Genomic DNA, 24,532 nt, shown 5'->3' with positions numbered 1-24,532 from the left:
TTTTTCCACTTATCCATCGCTCGAAGGTGATGCTCGGTATTTGGTGGGATCAGAAGGGTGTGGTGGTCTATTATGAGCTGCTAAAACCTGGCGAAACCATTACTGGGGACCGTTATCGACAACAACTAGGACAGCTGAACCGAGAACTGCAAGAAAAACGACCAGAATACGCCAAAAGTGACACGACAAAGTGATTTTCCAGCATGACAACGCTCGGCCACATGTCGCTAAATCGGTGAAGGAAACGCTAGAGCTGCCTCCTTCTGATTTCCACTTGTTTCGATCCATGCGGAATCACCTTTCTGCCCAGCACTTCAGTTCTTTAGAAGATATAAAAAAATAGCTCGATTCATGGACAACCACAAAAGACGAGTCGTTCTTCCGCCTCTTACTTAGAAAGTTGCAGCCAACGATGGACAATTCTTTGAATAACACGTACTTATCACTTCGTTTCGAAATAAACGTTCATCTACACAAAAAAATCCTTTAAAATCAAGTTCAATACCCAATACACCCGCGGAAAGAAAAATAATAAAATTACGAAATTACGGGCACGCAATCAGAGAATATTATTCAGAGAATAAGGTGAAAGGTGATCGAGGAATCAACGAATCATGATGGCGCACATATCTTTTCTTCCGCGGATATTTCTCAGTCAGTTAAGGGGCTAATCGACGTCTGCACGCGAGAAAAGACGAGCCGGTCATCCAATAGATCGATAGGGAACTGCGCACTACGCTTTTTTACGGATCCCGTGGGACCGCCCGCGTCCGTATTAGAAGGAACACCGGTCTTCGCGCGCGCGCGCGGTGTCGGGACTGACTGATCAAAATAAAAGCCCGTTCATTCGCTTTCCTCTCGTCGTTTTGTCACGCACACTGGCGCGACCAGGGGGCGACCGTGGTGGTCGCGGCTCGGTGGCCGGTCCAACGTGCTGTTTTCCATAGATCTATCAGAGTCGCGTCGTTATTTACGACGGATCGACGAGATCCCCCCCCCTCCCCCTCGCAGGTAGGAGGCGTCCCCTCTCGCGCTCTCGGCGTTTGTTCGTTCGTTTGCTTGCTCGCTCACTCGCGCGCGCGCGCGCGGCTACATCTCGTGGTGTTAAAACGCTTTCGGTGTTTCAGGATTCTTTAATCCGGATTACGCCGTACCTGCCGGGCGACGCGCGCGGTTCGCCGCGGTAGTTTCTCGGCATACCGCGTGCGCGTCCACAAGCGAGCGAGCGGATCTCTGTCATCGTCTCTCGTCAATCCGCCGCATGCTTCATCGGGACCTGGGCGCGTGAAAAAAATCCCGGATTTAATCCCGGAAGGAGCGCCCGAGGGACACCCAACGCGTGTCCTTGACCTGAAATATCTCCGCGAGGCGCTCGTGCCGCGCTCCAAGAAGCCGCGTCGACGTCTTCCGGCCCGGTCCTGCGAAGCTGTTTATATTGGTTTATTAGCGGCTCGCGCGCGCGCGATATTTGCTGGTCGTTTGACACATCGATTTGTCCAATTTACAGCCGCTCCTGTACCTCCCCTCCCGGCCAGCAAACTAGCCACGCCTACACGACTCTCTTTCTGTACTATTAGGAACATTCTTTTCTACCTTCCGAGCCGCGAGAGACACGCTCGCGCGCTCGCGTCGATCGAAGAGGATGAACGCCCAACCGCAGCCGCCACAAAGGATTCGTCTGAGATTGAAAGGCGCCACTGAATGCGCAATGCTCTCCCGCTGGCCTCTCGCCCCGGGGAAAAAAGGGAAAACAAGCGAGATAGGAAGAGCGAGAGAGAGCGAGAGAGAGCGAGAGAGAGAGAGAGAGAGAGAGAGAGAGAGAGAGAGAGAGAGAAAGGGAGAAAGAGGAAGAAAAGGCGTGTACAGCCATGCTGAATCGTCTCAGCCATTTTTGGGGGACGAAAAAAGGCGGGCTAGGGGTCCGCGCTCTCGGTGAAAACCGCTTTGAAGAAGACCACGTCAAATCTGACAGCTCGCGGGAAGGGTCCACATGTGGGCACGTAAGGGCCGAAAGGGCCCGCCTCGTCCTCGCTAACGTTGAAAAAGAACGAGCCGTCCGTGCCCTCCGTATTCCCTCCACCGTCCCAGCCGGCTCTTCCTCTTCTTCTTATTCGGAACCGTGGGGGACAGAGGGGCATTCATTCATGCACGCATTCCCAGAATGCAACGCGCGCGTGCGAGTGTACCCTGTGGTGTGCGCACACGCACACATACGCACGCACACGCGTACGAGGCTCCCTTTGGAGGTGAGAGGAGGGGCACGGTGAAGGGGAACATAGCGCGAGCCACTTTCACGATGTAGCTCTCTTCGCGAGATGGCAAGAAGCGACGACTTGAGGAAGTACGATAATTAGTAACACATGGCGGTGGTAATCGAAGCTGACATTTTCGAAAGTGGTACGAGCCGCGAGTTGTGAGAAAGTATGTGAGAGAGAGAGAGAGAGAGAGAGAGAGAGTTTTCTTGCTGCCGGTCGCGCTCTCTCTCTCTTGCTCCCTTCTGTCCCGGAGGACAGAAGAAAGGTGGAGAAGTTTTCCGAAGGACGAAGAGAGCACGCGACGCGATCAATTCGGCGGGAACGACGAGTCTCGACGAAATGTTTTGCTCGCGGAGAGCAGCCCGAGACTCGCGGGAAAAATAAGCGGCCTCGAGAAAATACGCGCGCGTCTCGGCGTCGTGAAAATTGCATAAGCCAAGTGCCGGGCCGACCTTGACGACGCGGTTGAGCCGCGCCCAATTCCCGCATTGCGAATATGACGCGGAAGTGACGCGTGGAAAATTGCGCGACGTCTGAACGATTTCCTTGAGAGCAGGTCGTCTGTCTCTCCTCGCGCGCGCTCGCTCCCGAGAGCAACCTGTCTGGTTGCACAACGCGATGTCGAGACTCGCGGAAATATAAACGAATGCAAGCGATCCGCCGCGCCGCGGCGAGGAGCGCCACGGTGACGGATTTAGGTCGGCTGAAGCGAGCGGGACCAACCAAGCGGGGCGGAAAATCCGGAGGAGAGGACGCGAATTCGCGAAGATCGTCGAACATTGCCGCCGGTGGCTAACAACAAAGTAATCGGCGAGAGTTTAATATATCTCGCGAGAGATGCCCGGCGGAGAGGAGCAGGCTCGGCTTTCCAAGTGGAGCGCGCGCGTCTCCTCTGTCTCTTCCTTGCTTTCGGCGCAAATCCACGCGATCCGTCGCGCTAATTGCGACATAATGCGTCTCGCAGGGGGATTAATCAACGCGGAGGATTTGACATTTGCAATCCAGAACTCGGAAGCGGATACGGCCGTGGCGGCTACGACACGCCGTTGAAATGGGTTCTCTGGTTTCAGACACGGGCAGCGCGCTGCCCAGACACCGTGGCCGCTGTAACCGTAAACCAGGGAATGGTACCAGTATTCGCGGCTATTTCGGGGCCACGTCGGCGCTACGATCTGAACGAGTGTCTCCTTCCGCTTGACCCGAAAGCATCTTTATCCGCGCGAAAATTCGTGCGCGACCGCCTCGCGAGAAGCCGACGTCGACAAGGAGACACGCGCGCGCGCGCGTTCTCTCTTCTCGTCTGTTCCTCTTTAGGACACGCAGCCTGCGGTAAGATCCGCGCTCGCGAATAACCGAGGCCCGGGAACATACGTCAATATGCCCCATCGATTTTGCCCCCGGTGAATCGTCATTTATTGAATACATATGTAACGAAGATTACTTTTACATCGACGTCGAGAAGCGAGAGGCACGTTCGCCGATTTATATACCCGCGTACACGCGCGCGCTCTCCATGGGAACAAAATTCTATCGAATATAAATGAAGCGCGAGGACGCACGGGCTTCGATTAGTGCACTGAAAAATATGTTCCACGGCGAAAATTCTGCATGATTCAGCGTGAAACTGAAGCGACCGATTGATACGATGGTTCGTGCATATCGTATCGTGTATTGCTCGCGTTATTAAATTGAATTTATAATTTCGCCACTTGGCAACGGGAGAGAGAGAGAGAGAGAGAGAGAAGCGTCATTTGTCTCTTCGAAGCACACGAATCTACGGCAACGCGGACAGAACTTCTGTTTACAGCGACATAAAGCAATCTCTTTTACTGCACATGTCAATCTGCCACGATGACGTGACATTACGAATAGATGTCCGACTTTCCGCGAAGATTTCATTAGCTCCGTGACGTCTGGATATACCTTCGACTTAGACGTCTCTCTCTCTCTCTCTCTCTCTCTCTCTCTGCGGGCGAATTAATTGAACCCTCGAGCGCGGTTATATATAAACGGCGACGGGTGCAAAAGTGGAGCCAAAGTCAGCCGGTCAGACGCCATGTCGAAGGTACGGCGCGCAGGGTGTACCGGGTGTACACGAAGGGCGAGGTAAAGTAGCGCCACCCTCTTTGTGTCACCGGCGGAGTCTCCGCTTTTCAGAAGGAGTCAATATTGGCGCAGCCACCCCCCTGTCTAACCCTTATACCGCGACCACCCCCGCCGGCCGTTACGCCCTCGCGACTCCGCCGCCAACGCCGCCGCCGACGTTGACTGCGTTCCCCATCTGTCTGCCGCCACATCCGGTGGAGAGAGAGAGAGAGAGAGAGAGAGAGAGAGAGAGGGAGAGAGAGAGCACGCCGTCGTCCCTTCCAGTTGGCGAGAAAACCCGGCGCTTCGATTATTTTTAACCCTCCTCCCTGCCCCGCGAATCGATACTCTCGCGCGGTTAATCAACCGTCGAACAATCGAATAAAAGCAAAATCGCTCCGGATAATATTCGAACGGGGCTATGAAAACTTAAGCATATACGGGGGGGGGGACTTCATGTTCTCTCTCTATCTTAAGAAGAAGACGTAGACGCGCTACGTGCGCCTTGTTAATGATTAATTGGAACGATGAGAGCGTACAGGTTACTGTTCGAGATTGTGTGAAATATTAAAAGGTTATAAATGTTAATGTTGCTAGAATGTGGATAGCCGGATTAAACAGAGATCGATTAAACGCTATCGGAGCGATTTTTTCCTTTATATTTCTCTCCCTCTTTCTCTTCCCCTCTCCCCCCCTCTCTCTCTCTCCTGATTTCAGTAATGTTACGCCGCGAGAGCAAAGTAATAATTAAAAATTTAATATCCGTATAAAAGTTTCAGCGAAATACATGTGTATTGTTCAATGAGGTGAAAAATATGTCGGCAATATTAAACATAAAATCGCGTAATTGCGTATCGCATTCCACTTTTATTCTATATTACTCAGTAACTTTGCAAAAAAACTCGACATTATTGGTACGTACTTTTACACCATTAAACAATGAAAGCACGGAGGGCGGGCGCGTTCGTTGAAACTCAATCTTTACCAACGTTATTATCAAAATTCTAGTAACGTGAAATGCTTCCGAAAATTATACGCGCAGAGGTACGTACAAGAATTTTAACATTAATTTTAATTCACCTGCTGCTTTGTAGCAGCAGCGATGCGCGCGATATACCGTGTAACGATAATATATCATACAATTCTCAGTTCGGGATAAATATAACATAATACCGCAATATTTTTCAAAGATACGGTCTCGTCGATAGTCGCTGCTTCCTCGACCGTTGCTTTTCCTCATTTTCGATCGAGTGATATCCCTGTGTGTTACACGTCGCGTTAAAGCGGAATGTAAAAATGCACAAGATACAAGAGATAAATAAATGTACACAAAAAAAAAAAAAAACAAAAAAGAAAAAAAAAACAAAAAGAAAACAAACTCGCGCAAGGATGTATTTAAATCGATGTTAAAGGTAGAAGAAAAAACTTGCGCGAACGTTGTAAGAACCATCGCCGAAGAGTATTCGTGCGCGAGAATATTCGACGAGCGAGCGCGATTAGCGATTTTCGTGTGGACCGGATTTATCGCCGATTAATAATTCAGCGGAGCAATTAGCGTCGCGATTGCCGGGCGATTAACTTCAATCAGCTTTCACCGCTGAAATATGCAACTCAGGCCGCATCGCGCTACCCTTCCTCTCCCACCCACCCCCCCGCCGTCCCGCGCGCGCTTCTTTGTCTGCGCGTAGAATTTTACGACGTTGATACGGCTGGATCATCGAGTCCGCTTCGTAGAAAACGTCAGAGGAACCGCACACGTCGCCCGATAAAACGTCGCGCCACAAACAAACGCGGTGGTTAGGAGCAGCGGGCGTCCTCTCTGCCGCGCGTGTTTCGCTTATGCGGCGCGAATAAAACGTCCCTCGCCCCCCCTCCCCTCCTCATCCCATCCCATAATCTAATCTAATCTAAAGTGGACAATCTCGGACGGCCGGCAAAATAAGAGAGACGTTAATCATCCCGCCAGTAGTCCGCGCGACCGAGCAACGATCGCGTGGAATACCTTTTGCTATCTACAATTTGTTCATTGCTACGGCGAAGATACTCGGTGCCGAAACGCGCCCAGATGTCATGTCTCCGAAATGAACTTGGCCGGGGAAATAAATGCGATTTTTAACAGAACTGGCAAAGAGAATTTTCCCCTCGGAATAAGAACGAACATAGCGAAAGACATTTTCCTATCCCTCACGTGCAGCCACCTTCGGAGGCTCCCTATTTCAAGTTAGATGTTTAATATTTGGCGCTCGCAGCGAAAAATTATAATTAAAAATCGATTGACATATTACACTGATTAGAACCACGCTCTCATCTTCAGATTCCTTAAAGGCGGTACGGTCAAGTATTCATTTCGTGAAATTTCTATACTTCACGACGCGATCGACCGATCGAATCGAGGTCAACGCGAACGAGAGAGTCATCGGTTAGATCAGCTCGAAAGGAGACGACTTAAATTTTAACAACAAATCGATCGTGCGCGCGAGATAAGATTGTCGAAGCGAATGGAAATAACATCCCTCCAGTGTCCCTTCTCCATTTTTCTCTCCGCGCCGTCGTGCCGACGAAGGGGAACGAAAAGCACGGGTGAGGGCGAGGGCGAGGGCGAGGGCGAGGGCGAGGGCGAGGACGATGGCGAGGGTGAGGACGAGAGCGAGGGTTCGAGGGTTGGTACATTAGCAATGTTTTGTTGACACTGGAGAACAACGACGAAGCCATTACTGGCTTCTGCCAGCGCGATATAGCCCTTCGATCCATCGAGAAAACCGGCAGACGGCGGCGTACACGAGCGACTGCGTTTTCTCTTTTCGTCGCTTACCGAAACGTCACGTCAGCGGGTTCAATTATTTCTCGTGCTCCGCGCGTTTCTACGTTCAAACGACGACTATGCTACTGAATCCATAAAGACCGCGGAAAATTACGCAATTCGCGCCGGACAAATGGCCCGCTTTCGCGTTAACGTAGCACGCGAATCTCACGAAAGCGAGACCCGGGGATATTACCATTTTTTTACCGCGGAAACGAAAGGGGAGGGAGGTCTTCCGCGCAAAGCCCAACCCCCGGCGTCTCAAGCGGACACTTCCTGCCCGACGCCTGAGAAATACTCCTCCGATTGTTAGTCACTCCGCCGGGCGATAATCTCGGTCAGATCCTCATTGGACCGAGGAGTAATAAATCGAGAATAATCTCTCTCCGGACGGCGGCCGGAGTGAGTGTCCGCTGCTCGCTCCTTTATTTATTTCCGGCGCTCCGATGCCGTTGTGCACGTAGCGCCCTTCGCGTGCGCGGGGGGCGGTCTCTCCTGCGTGAGGAGAGACCGCCGCGCGCGACCTTCTATCTTCGAGGCTAGCGCGCGCGACGATAATAAAGACGTTTCAAGCGCCATATACAAGCGAGCGAGAGTGAGTGAGAGCACGCCGCGCTCGCTCTCGCTGCGAGAGGAAAAAAATATACAGCGCGTGCGGCCGGGAGTTTATTTTCGACGGTGAAGAATGAAGGCAGAATGCACTCGCGGCCGCGTACCCTCCGCCCTCCGCTGCCCTCGCTGCTGCCTCGCTGACCGAGCGAGTGCAACCCCCTCTTTTGTTTGTCGCTCTGGCGATGATCGAAATCGACGTATTTTAAGTGTCGTATAACGACACTTAACGCTCGCGCGTCCCGACGTGTTGGGAAAAAGTCCAGCGTGAAACGCGCGCGGCATTTATTTTTCCAGCCGGGCGATACAGTCGGTATTTGACTGGAGAGGGAGGTGGGGAGGGGAAAAAGATCGAACAGACTGACCGATGTTTTTCAATTTTCAAGAGCAACGCCGCGCGTTGACCGTTGCTACGGATTTTTTTTTTTTTAACGAATAGAAGATACGGGTGGAAGGGAGAGGGGAGGAAGAGAGAGAGAGAGAGAGAGAGAGAGAGAGAGAGATTTTCACGGAGACGGGAGAGTCAATTGTCAGCTACGAATCGATCGCTACTCATCTCAGTGTCGCGGTGTTTCCCCTAGGGATGGGCGATACAGTATCGATATTTTAAAATATCAATATTTTTCTTTTCAATATTACTGTGTATCGATATTTCAAGAGCAATATCGGACTTCCGACGATACAGTTCAATACGAATCATTAGTATTCTATTGGGCAAAAATTTTAGCGTAGCGAAACTTTTGGGACCAGCGCTACCAACCACAGTTATTCTCAGTTTCGTTTGCGTTTGAATTGTCGCAAACCGTTGCAAATTAATGGCGAATTCGATTGACATGCACTCGCTCCGTCCCAAGGCTTAGTGACTTTTTGTTATTAGGCGCACATGCTCGGAGTGCATACTTTTATGCTAACCTGAGTGCGGGTAATTTAAGAAGTTTCCTGAATTTGCGTACATATCATGTAATTTGTTAAAAGTACTCCGTCTTAAAGGAAAATGTCGCTGAAACTAAACAAATATTTGTAATCTGCACACATTTAGGCCGGTATTCATAGTCGGATCTTATATTTAAGACCGTCTTAAGTTCATCTTCAGATATTGTATGGATCATTTCAATGGCTACATAGTATCTAAACATGAACTTAAGACGGACTTGGATATAAGGCTGCGTTCAGAAAATAACAACGGTTGAGCAATTTGTCAATGTAATTGGATTCTTTCCTGTTTTCCTATGAAATGACTAGGAACACATCTATTTCTGACGCATTCCAAAAACGGTAATTATAATAGATTTTAGTATAAACAAGTATAAATCAATAAATACATATATAATAGGTACGTGGTAAAAAATAAGGATATTAGTGGTATCGATATTTTTATTTATGATTTTATTTATGATACGTATCGATATGAGAAACATCGATATTTTCTATTGCATCGCCCATCCCTAGTTTCCGCATTTTCCATGATTCACAGATCAATGGCCTGGGCTAGCGGCCCCTCACGACAAATTACAACGGCAAGAAGAACGAGAAGAAGCCTCGCGCGCAGACTGCAACGCGATACGGCGCGCGTCAGAGAAAATTTTGAGAAGAGCCGACGAGCAAAAACGCGGCCCGCCGGCGGATCATCATTCGAGTCGCGGCGCCGCGCCGCCTCGATCATCTTAATCAGCATCGCCGCGTTATCTCGCGCGTTCGGGCGATACACGCACGTTCCTCTGTCATCAGACACCGGGTACCAAGAACAGCGACAGCGGTTCCGTTATCGTCGGCAGCGACTTTCCGGTTGACGACGACGACGACTAGGACGACTAGGACGACGATGTCGCCTCTCGCTGACGCACCGCGTCGCTGAGAACCGGCGGACTCGTCGTCGCCCAAGTGATGCGTTTCACAAAGTGCAGCGGATGCAGTTCGTGCAGAGGATGCTGACGACTCTTTCTCTCTTTCTCTCTTCCCTTCTCTCTCTCTTTCTCTCTCTCTCTCTCTCTCTCTCTCTCTCTCTCTCTCTCTCTTCGTATCTGGCGCATTGCATCGACCAGCGTAAATAATCGCGCTGATTGTGGCGCGCGCGTCTTATCGATTTTTTGGTATGCAAAACAAGTCGCCGACGGTAACCGTCGGCGGTTTATCTCGACCGTCGGCATCATTGTTTAAAGTATGTTACGGCAGGAGGTGAGAGGGACAGAAACGGAGAGAGAGAGAGAGAGAGAGAGAGAGAGAGAGAGAGAGAGAAAGAGGCAGGATCAAACGCGTAGGAAGATGGTAGAGGAGGGCAATATTGATGGGCGCCCTGGATGATTTTATCATCAGCAGTTTCGTCGAGGCGCTACCGCTCGCACGGCACTTTCATCATTAATTAATTACCGATTGATTAGTCCGACGGCTGAGTAGCGCGAGAGTACGACGCGATCGACGAGTCTGTCCGCATAAATCGTCGCATACACACACACACACATTTGTCGTTATCCACGTGATTGCAACTCCATAAGAAACGTACAAACAGCGCCACAAAAGGGTTAATCTCGGGATGGAAACACGATATCCGCGCGTGGCGTTCGTAATGAATCAGATGCCGGGGAAATACGACGAATCAATCGCTGTCAACGTGGACAAACGCGCGTCCTCCGAATCGCAGGACCGCAAAACGGATCGGCACGGCGCGTTATCTCGTGTGAGAGATTCACTTCGTCCCTCTCGCTCCACTATCAGTCCATTTTTCCCGCTCGCCAGCGGCGGCGGCGGTGGCGGCCTGCGTTTCGTCGAGCGTGCGCGTTATATCGCGTCCAAACGAGCTAGTTAAATCGTTCGATAACAGCCCCCGGGGGAGGACTTCGGTCCTGTATTTGACGTTTTTTGCCTGCTGCAGACGCCCACGAGACGCCCCTGTCCCGAGGGGCTCGCCGGGACGCCGCCCCTGCGCGCGTGGTCTCGCCTTCATTTCCGACAGCATGCGCGCGCTAAATGGCTAACTAAATAATTACCGTGTTCGAATCATCGAGTGCGTCCTGGCTTCCTCTTGAGCCTCTCTCTCTCTCTCTCTCTCTCTCTCTCTCTCTCTCTCTCTCTCTCTCTCTCTCTCTCTCTCTACGCGAATGAAGTCTCGCGCGGATTTACGGTCCGACCTTCGCTCTACTCTCGCTCCACTCCAGTGACTGATTCGCGAGCGATTCTATCGTCGCGATCGGGGACTCTCAGCTCGTCCCAAACCGATTTCAGGCGTCAAAAGTAACATTGGCTCTTCCGGCACGTGATAAGCCACCAATCGTCGAAACGAAATGCGCGTCCCGGTCGCTCTTGTGCCGATCGCACATTAGCAGCACTCTCGAGCGCGAGCAACGCCTCTGCCTCAAAGCCTCAAAGTCAAAGGACGTACAGAGAGAGAGAGAGAGAAAGAGAGAGAGAGAGAGAGAGAGGTATCCGTCCGAGCCGATCCATGCGAATCGTGGTCACCACGTCCTGTCGCGAGGGAGGAAGTGGGAAGCACTACCGTGGCGGGACCAGTGCACACAGCACCACGTCATGCCACGGGGAACGTATCGAATTTCTTATGGCTTCTGTGTATTCCCATGGACGGAGGCAGGAGGTCAGAGATGCGACGTGCGCGTCTACGAGGTGTTCGCGAATTCACGTATCCTCGCGATGGTGATCGTGGACGAGGACGAGGACGAGGACGCGAGACTTGACGCGGCGGGACGCGCGCGTCGAGCAAGCGACCGCGAAAGCGAGTCGTCCGCCAGCCACATCCCCCACGTGAGGAACTCGGACTCTGCAGAATCGCGTCTGGGAGAAAGAGACGAGACAGACAAATTTGCCTGACCTGACCAGTCAGATATAATCGAGTTTCAACGACGATCGCGATTGCGGAAGCAAGAAAAAACGAGCGAATCCCGCAGCAATCATCCCGCCCCGGGATGAGACGAGCCGTGCTGCTTCGCCGTGCGGAATCGCTTTCGTTCTGCTCGCTCAGCCGGGGCTAAATGGCGCGAAGGATCATTAATCCCAGGGCAAAGATCGCACGCGTGGATTCGCGGACACCCTATAGTCGTGCCCACGGCGATGGGTCCTACAGACCTATCCGATGGCTTTGGGGATATCGCGGATACGCGTGTGCGGCATCATTCGCCGCATATTAATTACAGGAAATCCCACAAAGCCCCCCTCCCTTCCGCTTCGTCTAACCTTTGCGTATCACCCCCCCAGCAATATCGCAGAAATATCGTGTTCGCTCAAACTGTTCGTCGTCGTGTCGGCCGCGACCTTTTTCGCGAGCGCCGCTCGGTGTCACCGCAGAAACGACACTATCGCGATTCTATTTCCGACCGTTCCCCGCGGCAGCTTTGACGTTGGAGACGTTGCGAGTCGCAACGCTGCTGTCGCTGTCGCTGCTATTGTCCGGCTGATACAATCATCTTTCCTTTATTCCCGGTGGATCGATCCGCCGTCGAATCGTCACCTCGCGCGTCACCCGTTCGGAGACCTAACGAGAGCCCACCGATTTGCTTCTTATCCGCGGAGATATCGCGCGAGCCTCCGAGATGTCAGTGGCACACTCTGCACTTCGCGACTGAAATAAGCGAACACACACACACACACACACACACACATCGTGGACACACGCGCACAGCTCTCTTCGTCTCCTCCGTCTTCTCCCTCCCTCTGCCAGCCATCGCGAAAGATACTTCGTGAGTGTCCGACGATAAAAAAAGGGCGGCGTCCCGACTCGCGGACTCGCGTATTTTCGCGTTCACAGCGGCGATTATCGCCGCGAGCTGATAAATTTCGCGAAGGAATTCGCGAGAGATCGCTAGCTGTCAGCGGCCAGATGGCCGAGAGCCGCTAGTTATTTATTTGTTGGAGCGCTCGCGCACGCTCGTACACGCAAGAGGAAAGAGAGGACTGGACGCCAGTGCTCGCTCGCTCGCTCGCTCGCTCGCGTGTATGCGACGCGACGCTACGCGGCGGAAGGCATCGCATTACGTAGTTATGGGGCCTTCGCTCGTTTCTAAAATCGGATGTAGAGCAACGACCTTCCAAACAACACGGGACTCTCTCCTCCTCTGTACGGGCGCGCTTCTATCCGCGAGGGACGAAAATTCCTAACGCTAACGTCCGCCAATTACACAACCGCGCGCGGCCGTTGGACACTTGGAAATATCGCCGGATGTTACTCTTGCCTGGCGGAGCCGCAAGAGACAGAACGAGCCGCTCGTCACGAGCTCGCGAGCTGCGCACCACCGCGGGCCGAGTCGAGGCATCGATCTTATCGCTGAATCTGAATACTCGCTCAATTACACTTCCTTAATCACTCTGTATCTCCTCCTGCTCAGCAAAAGCAAAAGCCGAAGCGACTCACCTATGCTCGGCGGCGCGGTCCCTCTGTCTTCGGTTTTTGAACCAGTTGCTGACCTGCGTGGTGGTGAGGCCGGTGCTCTCCGCCAACTCTCGCTTCTCCCGCGGCGACGGGTACGGATTGGTGGCGTACCAGTCCCTCAGGACGCTCCTGGACTTCTCCTTGAAGCAGTAAGACGTCTCCTCGCCGTCCCAGATCGTGCGCGGCAAAGGGAACTTGCGACGCACTCGGTACTTGCCTGGAAAGCAAACAACGGCCGCGGACCTCTCGATAAATAAGAATCGGGCCGGGTGTGTCTGTTTGTCGAATTGAAATGCCGGAAGGACGAATTGGAAGTAAGATGAATTATCCGCACGAGAGAGATTGCACTGTGTACAATCGCGGCGCTGACGAGAGCTTTCGTACTGTGTGTGTGTGTACCGAACGTTCTCAACTGGCTGATTCCGCTGACCGCGAGGCGAGGATCGCGGAGACGTTCCAGCGGATACGTTCATTCATCGAACAGGCCGAGTGGAGTCGCGAGTGGTATCGCATAAACATTCGCGATTTGCACCTCAGCGGACGAGGAGTCCGTTCCGCTGTAGCCGTCGTCGTCGTCGTCGTCGTCGTCGTCTCGTCCCCAAAGTCGGGGAAACGGAAGAGGAAGCAACGCGGCACCTCGGTGTTCTCTCTAACGCGTGCACAATGTCGCGCTTTGTTTCCACAGCTTCTTCTTTTCGACGGGACGGATTTGGTTTCCGGGCCGAGTGCGACGAGCGCGCGAGACGCGAGCGCTGCTTCGTCGCAAATCAGATCGAGCGAGCAAAATAGGGCCAAGTCTATAGCCGCTCATTAGCTCGGATTGCATTCGGTAATAACTTACTACTCCGGCCCGTTAATGCCCCAATCGCGCGGCATTTATCATCGCACGCGCGTGCGAGCCCACGTGCGTGCGTTATTAATCGTCGCGCCGCGAGAGAAAGAGAAAGAACGACAGCAAGAGAGAGAGAGAGAGAGAGAGAGAGAGAGAGAGAGAGAGAGAGAGAGAGAGAGAGAGAGAGAGAGAATAAGCGCGACGAACGCTAAAACGCGCGCGCGTTAAAAACAGCGCGATTTAAAATGCCGCTGGCCGATATTGTCCAAGTTCCACGCGCGATATAACACTGCAGCATCGATAAATCTTTCGTCGCGAGGGATAATCTTCATAAAACGCACGGGGAGCGAATTATTAAACCGCCGGCTGCGCGTGGAATTATACGAGAGAGAGAGAGAGAGAGAGAGAGAGAGAGAGAGAGAGAGAGAGAGAGAGAGAGAGAGAGAGAGAGAGAGAGAGAGAGAGAGAGAGAAATGTTTCCTCTTCGTAGCGCCGCAAAGTCACGTACTCGCGGCGTTATTTTAGTTAGTAACGCCGTGCAATATCTCAGCGACGAACGTCGCGTCATTATTTTATGACGATATAAAAGCGAGACGCGTTAAATTAAACGTACCTCGATACGCCACTTCCTAAATTATTTCATTTCACCGACACACAGGCGCGGGGCGACGTGTTATATCACGCTCTCGTAAATTCGAATCTACGGTAAATGATCGGAATCGCGCGCGATTGGGAAATACAGGATAAGCGACCGACGACCCACGACGACACTCGACGCGCACTCGAGCATCGGATTATCAATTTGATGTGAAACGCGGCGCGAACATTTTTACATCCCCTCATACTTAATGGATCTTCCATTCCGCAGTGTAAAAGGTTGACCGTGCCGGCGTTGTTTGCACTCTCGACGTGGCTCTTTAATCCATTCGCGTACGTCGCGCGATTAATTTATCCGGGGAATCGCACACCGCGCGGTGTGCGAGCTTACATAATCCATCCCGACCGCCCCCGTCAGCCCCGTTGTTACCTTCTTGCCGACTAGTATTTTTTGACCGCTTGTCCGGTTCTCGCCCTCAACGACAAGTCGGTATGACGAAACCTTTTACACACCGGAATGGGAGATCCATTAAGTGCGAGTGGATGTAACAAACCGATAATCGCAAGCTCGTTATCGGAATATTTCGCGTCGCGCATGCACCGCGAAAAGCGACAGGATCGTTCTTCTTACTAACCGACTGCGCCGAGGGGCCTTCCGCGTAGCCTCTCAGCCTCGATGTAGTGGGCCTTGAGCCAGAGGGCCTGCAACTTGGGATGATTGTTCGGGCTGAAGGTGTGGCTCTCCAGGATCCTGTAGAGCTCCTTGAATTGACCCCGGTGGAAGGCGACGATCGCCTTGGCCTTGAGCACACTCTCATGCCGGTGCAACCTGGTGCACGCCGGCAGAGACCAGAGGAATCTGCTGAGCCTCTCCACGGAGCCTGCCTGCTGGAGTACCTGGACATTCGACACCATCGCCTTGAAGACGATAGACAGGGGGGGCACACTGTTAGTCGGCAAAACTCATCCCGGGTCTCCTCTTATTCTAGTGTATCTTGTATATCTCGCATTCACCTATCTCTCTATCTCTTCTCTTTCTATCTCTCTCTCTCGCTCTCTCTCTCTCTCTCTCTCTCTCTCTCTCTCTCTCTCTCTCTCTCTCTCTCTCTCTCTCGTTCTCTCTCTCTCTCTCTCTCTCTCTCTCTCTTTCTCTCCACCTCAGTCGATCACCTCGATCAAGGAAGACGAGTCGGGCAACGACTAACGGATCGCGGTCGGGTTGATGATTTTTCCAAAGGCACGGCGCGACCGAAAGAGAGCGCAACAGCGCGTCGTAATCCACCCTCTCGAGATGCAGCGAGCGAATGGATCCCGGAGTCGAGGGAATATCAAAATTGGATCGATCTTCTTGACTTTGAAATACGCGCGCGCACGCGAATTAAGGATACTCTAAATTCAGCTTCATTTCCGGGCTCTTTTTCGCTTTTTATCTATTGAGAGGATCTGCTGGCTCTGTCGCACTTGATCCCGTAATTGCGCGTGTGTGAGCAGAGATTGGAGGGGGGGGAAGGAGAAATAAGGATTGGATAGGTATGATATCACGGCACAGTGCTCGGGAATGATTCTGGAGGAGCTGGAAAAAAAAAAAGAAATTCGCGAGCCTGAACAATAGCTCCGATTATTTCCGACGTCTGTAAATTCATCTGTAAATTCGCAGAAATGTGAATTTCAAGGAAAACCGGTCGAAATGGATACAAAGTCTCGTTAGGTTAGAGTTACCTCCTTATTAGACCCCCTCTTTGAGGAAAACGAGTCGAAGCGGCGGGCTCAGAAATAGGACTGGTTTACATTTGGTATTTTAAATCCGCTTTTTCTTTTTCTTTTTTTTTTTTTATCGAAAGAAGGATACTACCAGCGGCTATCCAGATTAAGTCTTGGTTGGCTTTGTGGTTTGAAGTATTTTTTACAAAAGCCAGTCAGCGCGGAGATCTGGGTTAGATCTGTCACACGCTCGGTTGTTTCTCTCTGTCTTTTCTCTTTCCTCTCTTATAGTAGAACCAGTTTAGACAAATTTTTAACATTATCGCCTCCACGAAGGGACCGGGAAACTAACTAACGGCCTTGACGGCGTCGACGTTTTCCTCGAAGGTTGAAGTTATTTCTCGATATAAATATGGGAGGAACAGCGGATCGCCGCGTAATGAGCTGTTCCTTTTTTTTCTTTTTTTCAGGCAAAATTGGCAATTTTGCGAGAACACAATGGAACTTTTTTTCCTTTTTATAGTTTAAAGAGATAGAGAGCGTGAGCTTGGAAGAACGATGTTAAATTGAGATGGGAGTCTTTGAGTTTGAGGGGAAATGAATCGGGATATCATCTTACCGGTGAGATTTCGGTTAATTGAATTCTTACAAGCACAAGTAAAAATGAGCCTCGTATCCCAGAGCGATTAAAATAGCCCGATTCGTAATTTCGCGAGTCACTTGGAATATCCGGGCGAAATATTTTCGGACAATCGGCAGTGTCTGTGTGTGTCGACGCGTAACGTTAGAATCAATAATCATGGGTGGCTACCTATGATCTTGCACATTTAGTTTTAAGAGTTCGAACTGAATTGAGACCCGCGAGAGTCGCGATATAGAGGAACATGTACCCGACGTCGAAAATACGAATCCAAGTTGTCGCTTGAGATGTGTCACGTTAACATTCTAAATTTGCGTCCAACGTGCGTGAAATTAAGCACCGAAAACCCGCGCGACACGCGGCAACGCAAAACGCGGCATCGATTCAAGCGCGAGCGTGAGCAGAAAACAGCCGACGCGTACCTTTGACGTTGAACATTCGTATAATTTCCCGAAACGACCGTTAATGAACTCAAACGATCGCGGCGTAACACGAGCCTAAGTGGAACCATACGTCAATTTTATTTCGTCGTATACTTCACTTCATTTTATCGACGTGAGTCATGTTATCTTTCGCGCGTTCTCCCGCCGACATAATTAACCGTCCGTCGCGGATTCCGTTCGAGAAATGAGTTATTCTATCCACCGGAATTCGCGTGCCGGTCCTCGTCGCGTCAGTCATCAACACACACGCGTCTGTCGATCTTTCGCGACCGTTGCTTTTCGCGTATCGCTAACGCGCCGTGTCAGTGTTATTCATGCGCTCCACGTGTGTGTGTGTGTGTGTGTGTGTGTGTCTAACACATACACACACCGCCGGTCTGGATATTACCGTATTATACACATACCTTTGATTGATACAAATAACCAATTTCCTAAGCGCGTACGAGGCGTACGACGTAAAATCGATACGTCATCGGTAGCAAGCGCGAGTCCTGCAGCCTCGATTAGCCGGAGACGGAGCGTGGATACGCAAGACTCGTATACAGATTGTATCCCATTCTTTATTCCTCAAGCAAACACTCGCGAGATCGGCGTCCTTCTCCCTTTGCCGTTCCCGCCTTTGCTCCCTCAAGAATTCACGCGCTCGCGCGAGCAACGCGCGAGCGCGTGAAATTACGATTAGACAGGCAGAAGAATCGGACCGACGGAAGACGGCATTAATATCCCTCTGGCGAAGAATTTAATTAGCAGAGAATTAATGGCCGCGAAGGCGCGCCATACCGACACGGAGTTAAGACGTTCAACGATTGTACACGGGCGGATCTTAATTAAGCGACACACGAGTTCCGCTCTGTACACACTACCTTGTCATCTTTGTCTACGCGCAGTCGTCATCGGATGACGTCGCGAATTGCGGCGCGGAATCTCGATCAATCTCGAGCCGCGCGCGCGACTCTGCTCGGAAATACCGGCGAGCGATAATCAAATTCACGTTGTTTCGTTGGATTTTGAGCACTGACACACACACACACACACACACACACGCGCGCCACCACCACACGACGCGATAGCACCGCTCATGGCTCATGGATACGCTCAACGCGACGTACGTGGACGTTGGGGACTGGTGGGATTAAGAAATACTCGAGCCAAGTGAAATAATAGCATAATTCAACGCGTCGGACTATGCCGCTAAATCGGGACTCCGAGATCGATGTTCTAAAATAATCCGTAATCCGCGCTGAAGGGGAATTTATCCAGTATCCTATCCAGCCTCCCCCTTTCTCCACACTATGAGATCGAGATCGGGCTCTGATGAGAATCGGAGCGGGATCGATCGACACGCGGCGAAATTCTCACTTCACCTCGACAAGGTGAAACCCCGGCGAAACAGAGATCTATCGTGGATACCTCGAATGATACAAGACAACTAGCGCCCACGTGTCACAGAGAGTGGCAGCGATCACTATATTTTTAAACAAATCGATACGCGATAGCGACCCCAATCTCGCGGGTCACGAGACTCGTATATGATTCCTCCGCGGGGTCGTCGAAATTTACTTCGGCGGAATTCGCGAGCCGTAATCGGTCTGTGCGACGTGGGCAAGGAGTTTAAGTCTAGCCGCATAATTATAGCGCCAACACACACACACACACACACACACACACACACACACACACACACACACACACGCATACACACGGGGATACACAGCACGTGCAGAAACACGCGTCGTGCAACGACGCAGTCTCTCGATGCTGCGCCGGTCGATTACTTCCGCGTTTGGCAGACTCGTCTTCTTCGCACACTCGGTATTATCCGACGGGATGCCGATGCCTCGCTGTTTCCAATCCGTCGCTCGCGAGGAGGTTATTTTCCGACTTCATTATGCATGTTGGACAAATGCTCAATTGCTAGCATTCAATTCCGAACATCTGTAGTAAATATTTCGACAAAAGGAAAAAAGAAAAAAAAAAGGAAAATAAACGAGGTCGACGTAAGGGATGAAAACAAAAAAAAAACAGAAAATAAAACAAAATATACAAAACATTTGTTCGCGATCTACGTTATCTACCTTTATTTAATTTGATCTCGCCTAACGTCGTAACGCAACGTGTCGCCACGTCCGACTCGATTGTGTTTCTTCACCCTCAACGCGAACGATATAAGCCCCGCGCGATAATTCATTACACAGCTTCCTCCTATCCAGGCAAAAGATGTTCTCTCGATCGGTCGCCGACGCACAAAGCTAAAGTTCGCTGAAATCGAGCGTGCGCCGAGGAATTAGCGAGTTCGCTGCCAAGCGCGGGAGGAATCGCGTCTTCGCCTCGAACATGCGGGACGCGCTCGAGATGCGGCGGCAGGCAGCCATCATAAACGTCGCGCATGAAACAATTTACAGATTACAATAAAATCGTGCAGATCCCATGGAAGCGTGTGGCATGCAGGCGAATCTTGGCGAAATGATAAACGCCGCGCATTGTCGGCGATCTAACGACCGCGCGCCGTCGCCGCCTCGCGATTTCCTCGTCGTGGATCTTCGTGGTCTCCGCGTTTCGAGACGTGGCATTTATTCGCGCGCGTTCACGTTCCTCCGCGACAAAGACGCACGTTCGTCGAGAACAACGAGGGGAACTCGCGACGTGAGGATAAACTTCATCGGTGACACTTGACGCTGTTTCCGACGCTGAAAAGTGTCTCCTCGTGCGAACGCCGGTCGACGAGCTACTCGCCGAAGACAGCGCGCGGCCAGCCATCGCTATGAAACATCGTCGTTGGCTGTGCAACGCGAAGATTAACGCGCGCGGCTTGTAATTTTCCTCGGAGAATGACGCTACGTTTTCAGCGCGAGGCAACCGCGCGAAGAACCGTAGAGTTGCGATCTTTGTTAACTTCGTAAGAACCGTAAGAACAACCTCGTACCGCGTCCAGACCAAAGGTTCCGCGTTCTCTCTGGCTCAACCAGCTTGCACTTCTCGCCGTTAGAATGTGGAATAAGTATATTAGCGTAAATTAGCGCAGGAGAAAGGAATAAAGTTTCAGTGCAACGTCAGTTCAGCTGAAATCAACCGACTCTAACTCTAAACACATTAGCGTTTACCGTGGCCGTGTCCGCAGCGGAACCCGCGCGCTTCCAAGCGGAGTCCGGCGTGTTGCGCGATCGCGACGGCCGGCTCTGATCGCATCCCTGCGGCGAACAAGCGCGAGCGACAAGCGACTAGACACTCCCCTGGACAAGAGACACAAAGCGAGACGTCGGGACGAAGGTTGCGCGGAAGCACCGCGACTAAACACGACTCGCTGCTGCTCATCAAGGCGCGCTCTCGAGCAATTAGTCCGCCCTGGAAACCTCCCGACGCGACGCGACGCGACGCGACGCAACGAAGCACAAGGTATCTTCAGAATGTTACAGACCGAACTCGTTACCGCCATCATTACTCGACACTCCCTCCCTCCCTCCTCATCTCCTTCAAGTTGGCCAACTTCTTCACGTGTGTATATTCCGAAATCCCGCGTGCGCGACTATCCACGAGTCCCCCTCCCCTTCTTCCACCCCTTTTCCGACACGCGCTTTTCATCCAGCTCGTCTTTGTGTCTCTCGTGGGACGCGGAGGAGGCTCTCCACGAGGGAGCCCTGCGAAGCGGTAGCAAGCCGGCTCACACGACTTACCTCGCAGACACACGCGACCTGCTCCTGCGTGAAGCCAAAACTCGGCAGCTGGCCGTTGCCGCTGCCGCCGGCGGAGCTCGCCGGGCTGTCCTGCGGACTGTAGCTGGCCGCTCCGGTCGTACCGGGCGTGTAGGCGTTCTCCACCGAGCCCGACGAGTGCCCCGTCAAGGGCGTCGGCGTACTCTGGGGGCTGTAGTCCCCCGCGGAGCCCAGAACGTCCGCGCCACCGGACGACGGGCCCATCGCGCCCCCGTTGCCAGCGGTGCCTCCGTAGGCCATCATGGCGTCATCTCCGGGGGCGTCCACGACGACCCCACGCACGCCACCGCCGCTCTCCACCGTGGTGGTGACGCGATCGTCCTCCCTGCGGCTATGCGACCGGATGGACCGTGAGGTCGCTCGCGGGACCTCGATCCTCCGACGGCCACGCTGCTCCGCAGGATCTTCTTCTTCTTCTTCTTCTTCTTCTTCTTCTTCTCCTCCGCCTCCGCCGCCGCCGCCACTTCCGTTCACTCGCCGCTCATTTTCCACGCTGTCGGGTCCTCGACACGCGGGATCACTGAGGCACCTCGGCGTGTCCGGTCGGCGACATGGTCTAGGTAGGAGATGTTTGACGCGATGCCGGCGGAAACGTCTTTGACAGGACGACCTGGGTCAGCGGTATTTTTTTTTTTTTTTCCCTCAAGCACCCAATTCTTTTCCTTTTTATGGGAGGAGGCTGTAAAAGCAAGTGACGCTTTCGTTTGGGAGGCCGCTGTTATCCTCGCTCGCCCGGGCTTTACGAGGACGAGGTTGTTTCGAGCACGAGGATGACACGTGGCGTCACGAGGTTCTCGTGAGAGACGACAACAACGCTAACGACTCCGAGAGCTTCCGGCTGCTTTCTTCTGCAAGCGCACTCGCTCCGACGCGGGTAACGCGAACGTCACTCGCCGACGTCGCGGGGATCACACAGTCACCGGCGTGAGGAATTGCGTCGGAGTAATTCTAAGAGATACTCAGATACGTATTCGCGGACCGCACTGCGTAGCGTAGCGTAGCGCGTAATACGAGTCGCGGAGGAAGATTACGAGAGAGAGAGAGAGAGAAAGAGAGAGAGAGGGAGAGAGAGAGAGGGAGAGAGAGAAAGGGAGAGAGAAAGAGAGAGAGAGAGAGACACAGAGTGTCGCTTTGCACGCGCCGACGAAGACGGCCTTATCGAGCCGCGGTGTTTCCGCCGGCAGATCGACGATCCTCGGCCACTGTTGTCATCCGCAAGCGGAGGCACGCGCGTGGTATTTCTGTATCGCACCAGCTGACCGGAGGATGGGGAACGTAGCTCGCGCGAGAAACTCGGGGAACACGAAGCTCTCTTTCTCTCGTCGGGGAGCACTCGGGAGAACAAGCGTCTCCGAGTCGCGCGGGTTCTCGCTGCGCGTCGGATCTCTGGCCGTCTGTCTGCGTCCTGACACGGACCTGGTTACATCCTACGAGAGAGAGAGAAGAGGAAGGACACGCTTCGCTTGCCGGCTGTTCGAACTTGAGCGCGACTCGATCGTTCTCGCCGCGGCAAGAATATCGGTTTAACCTCGGCGATCACAGCGCGACGGGCGAGATCTTGTCTCCGTTGATTCTCCTCCGCCTTGGCACGAATCTCGCCAGCGGGCCGGGCGCTCTCTCTCTCTCTCTCTCTCTCTTTCTCTCTCTCTCCCTCTCGTCTCTCTCTCGTCTCTCTCGCGCGCTCGGCCGCTGCGCGAATTGTGTTATATCACTGTCCCTCGTTGCGAGGAGCACTTTCGCCGGACGAATTTGCGATCGCCGATTCACACACCCGCGCGAGACCCGATCGCGGCATCGAGCGCGTCGTCGTCGTCGTCGTCGACTCCGCTCCTCTTTCACGCGGCACAGGTTGCACCGTGAAATCCACGGGCTCGTGTTTCCACGGGGCAGAGATCGTATTTATAGACCGCTTGGTACACTCGCGAGCGCGTCGCTATTATTAGAGGCGTCTTAACGAGCGTCTCCCTCGCTCTCCTTGAACCCCATCGACGCCTCTCGTCGCGACGCTCTCTCTTTCTCTCTCTCTCTCTCTCTGTCTCTCTCCCTTGCTCCCACGCGCGAGCACACACACACGCACATACACTCGTTCTCTTCTCTCTCTCTCTCTCTCTCTCTCGTCGAAAATGTCACCAAACCGCCTTCGCCGAATCTCGCCACCTTCTCGATCGGGTAACAGGGTCACACAGTGGAGAATCGTCCGGGTGTTCTTCCGCCTTTATATCACTCTGCGATCACGACTCGAGCTGCCGACAATCGAAGATCGCGCCGCCAAGCCAAGCCAAGCCAAAGCCAAGCCAAACGCGTTCGTCGCGAGTCGCTTCTTTGAGCCTTTGACGCGCTTTCGCCGATCCGCCGAGCGAGATCCGCCGCCGCCGCCGCGAGCGCTGGTCTTTCGGCTGCCTTCGTGTACAACGGGTGTGCCCGAAAGATGCGAAAACGCAGCTCGGTGTCTCAGCAGTCTCCTCCGCACTCCGGCGAGGCGGGATGGTATACCGGGTGAGAAATATCCCGGTCGCACCAGTGAACGACACACAGCGGAGAGAATCGTCTTGCTTGCTCGTGGACTGTGAGGCAAGGGGCTCTCGCGATGACAACCTCCAGCTGCGACTCGTGCGCGCAACCCCTCCGGACTGTGCCGCCTGGGCCTCCGGTGATTCCGATGACTCCGCTCTGGCGATGACGATGATCGTGCTGGATGCGCGCGCGCGCACGCGCGCGGTGAGATCTCGCGCGAGAGCGGTGTGTGTCTCTCTTTCCGAGACACAGGCGGAGATCAATGGGACCGTTCTGTCTCTCTCGCAGCCGCGCGAGAGAGAGACACTCTCCTACGCGCGCACCAGAAGGGACTGCCGATGCGGCGCGTCGTCGAAGCGCGCGAGTGCGTCATGCGCGGCTCAATGCGGATTGGCGAAAGGCGTGGCCACGTTGACAGCTGCATGACACGCGGTGCTATTGGCCGCTGGGCATGGCCGTAGCCACCATCCTGCGTCGGCATTGGTCGCGCAGGAGCCACCAAATGAGCCTCGTTATGAGCGTCCGGCGTGAATGTGCGAGAACGACGAGGGAGAGAGTAAGAGGGAGCGACAGACGGAGGGAGAGGGACAGACAGACAGCAGAGGGAGACGGAGGGAGGGAGGGAGGGAGAGGGGGAGAGGGGGAGAGGGAGAGAGAGAGAGAGAGAGAGAGAGAACTCGCGGCAGCGAATTGCATCCAGAACTCGGATCCTTCCGAGGAGCTCGTTAAATTCCGGCCTTTTCTGGATGTCCGTTCTCTTAATGACGTGCGCAACGGGACGATGCAATTTTTACGGGCTGGCGAAAGCTCCGAGCGGCGAGTATGTGTGTGTGTATGTGTGTGTGTGTGTTGTCCGCGCGTAAATCCCCAAATTACACGGACGGTATTTTCGTGCCGGCTGCAACGTCTCTTTCGTCAGCCCAAAGTCGCGCGCACGGAACATCAAACACGCTAGCGGCTGGAGCGAACGAC

The 24,532-nt window shown here is 53.0% G+C and overlaps 1 protein-coding gene across 2 annotated transcripts in view; it reads right to left on the bottom strand.

Moving 5' to 3' along the window:
* so (SIX homeobox 1 protein sine oculis) overlaps window positions 1–23,881 on the bottom strand; it is a 37,034-nt gene extending 13,153 nt beyond the window's left edge. Inside the window, exons 1-3 of one of the 2 annotated variants that reach the window (XM_025305082.1) lie at window positions 21,008–23,881; window positions 15,188–15,470; window positions 13,106–13,340 (exon numbers count right to left, since the gene is read on the bottom strand). In XM_025305082.1, the coding sequence (XP_025160867.1) occupies window positions 13,106–13,340; window positions 15,188–15,470; window positions 21,008–21,289 (800 nt within the window). In that variant the 5' untranslated portion in view covers window positions 21,290–23,881. The remainder of the gene's footprint in view (window positions 1–13,105; window positions 13,341–15,187; window positions 15,471–21,007) is intronic. The other variant, XM_011142028.3, reaches the window with a different exon arrangement.
* Window positions 23,882–24,532: the final 651 nt, after the last annotated feature.

This window comes from Harpegnathos saltator, unplaced genomic scaffold (genome assembly GCF_003227715.2).
Source record: "Harpegnathos saltator strain DR-91 unplaced genomic scaffold, Hsal_v8.6 scaffold672, whole genome shotgun sequence".
Lineage (NCBI taxonomy): Eukaryota > Metazoa > Arthropoda > Insecta > Hymenoptera > Formicidae > Harpegnathos > Harpegnathos saltator.
The sequence above is the reverse complement of the archived record's forward strand: the minus strand, read 5'-3'. Positions and strand labels throughout refer to the sequence as shown.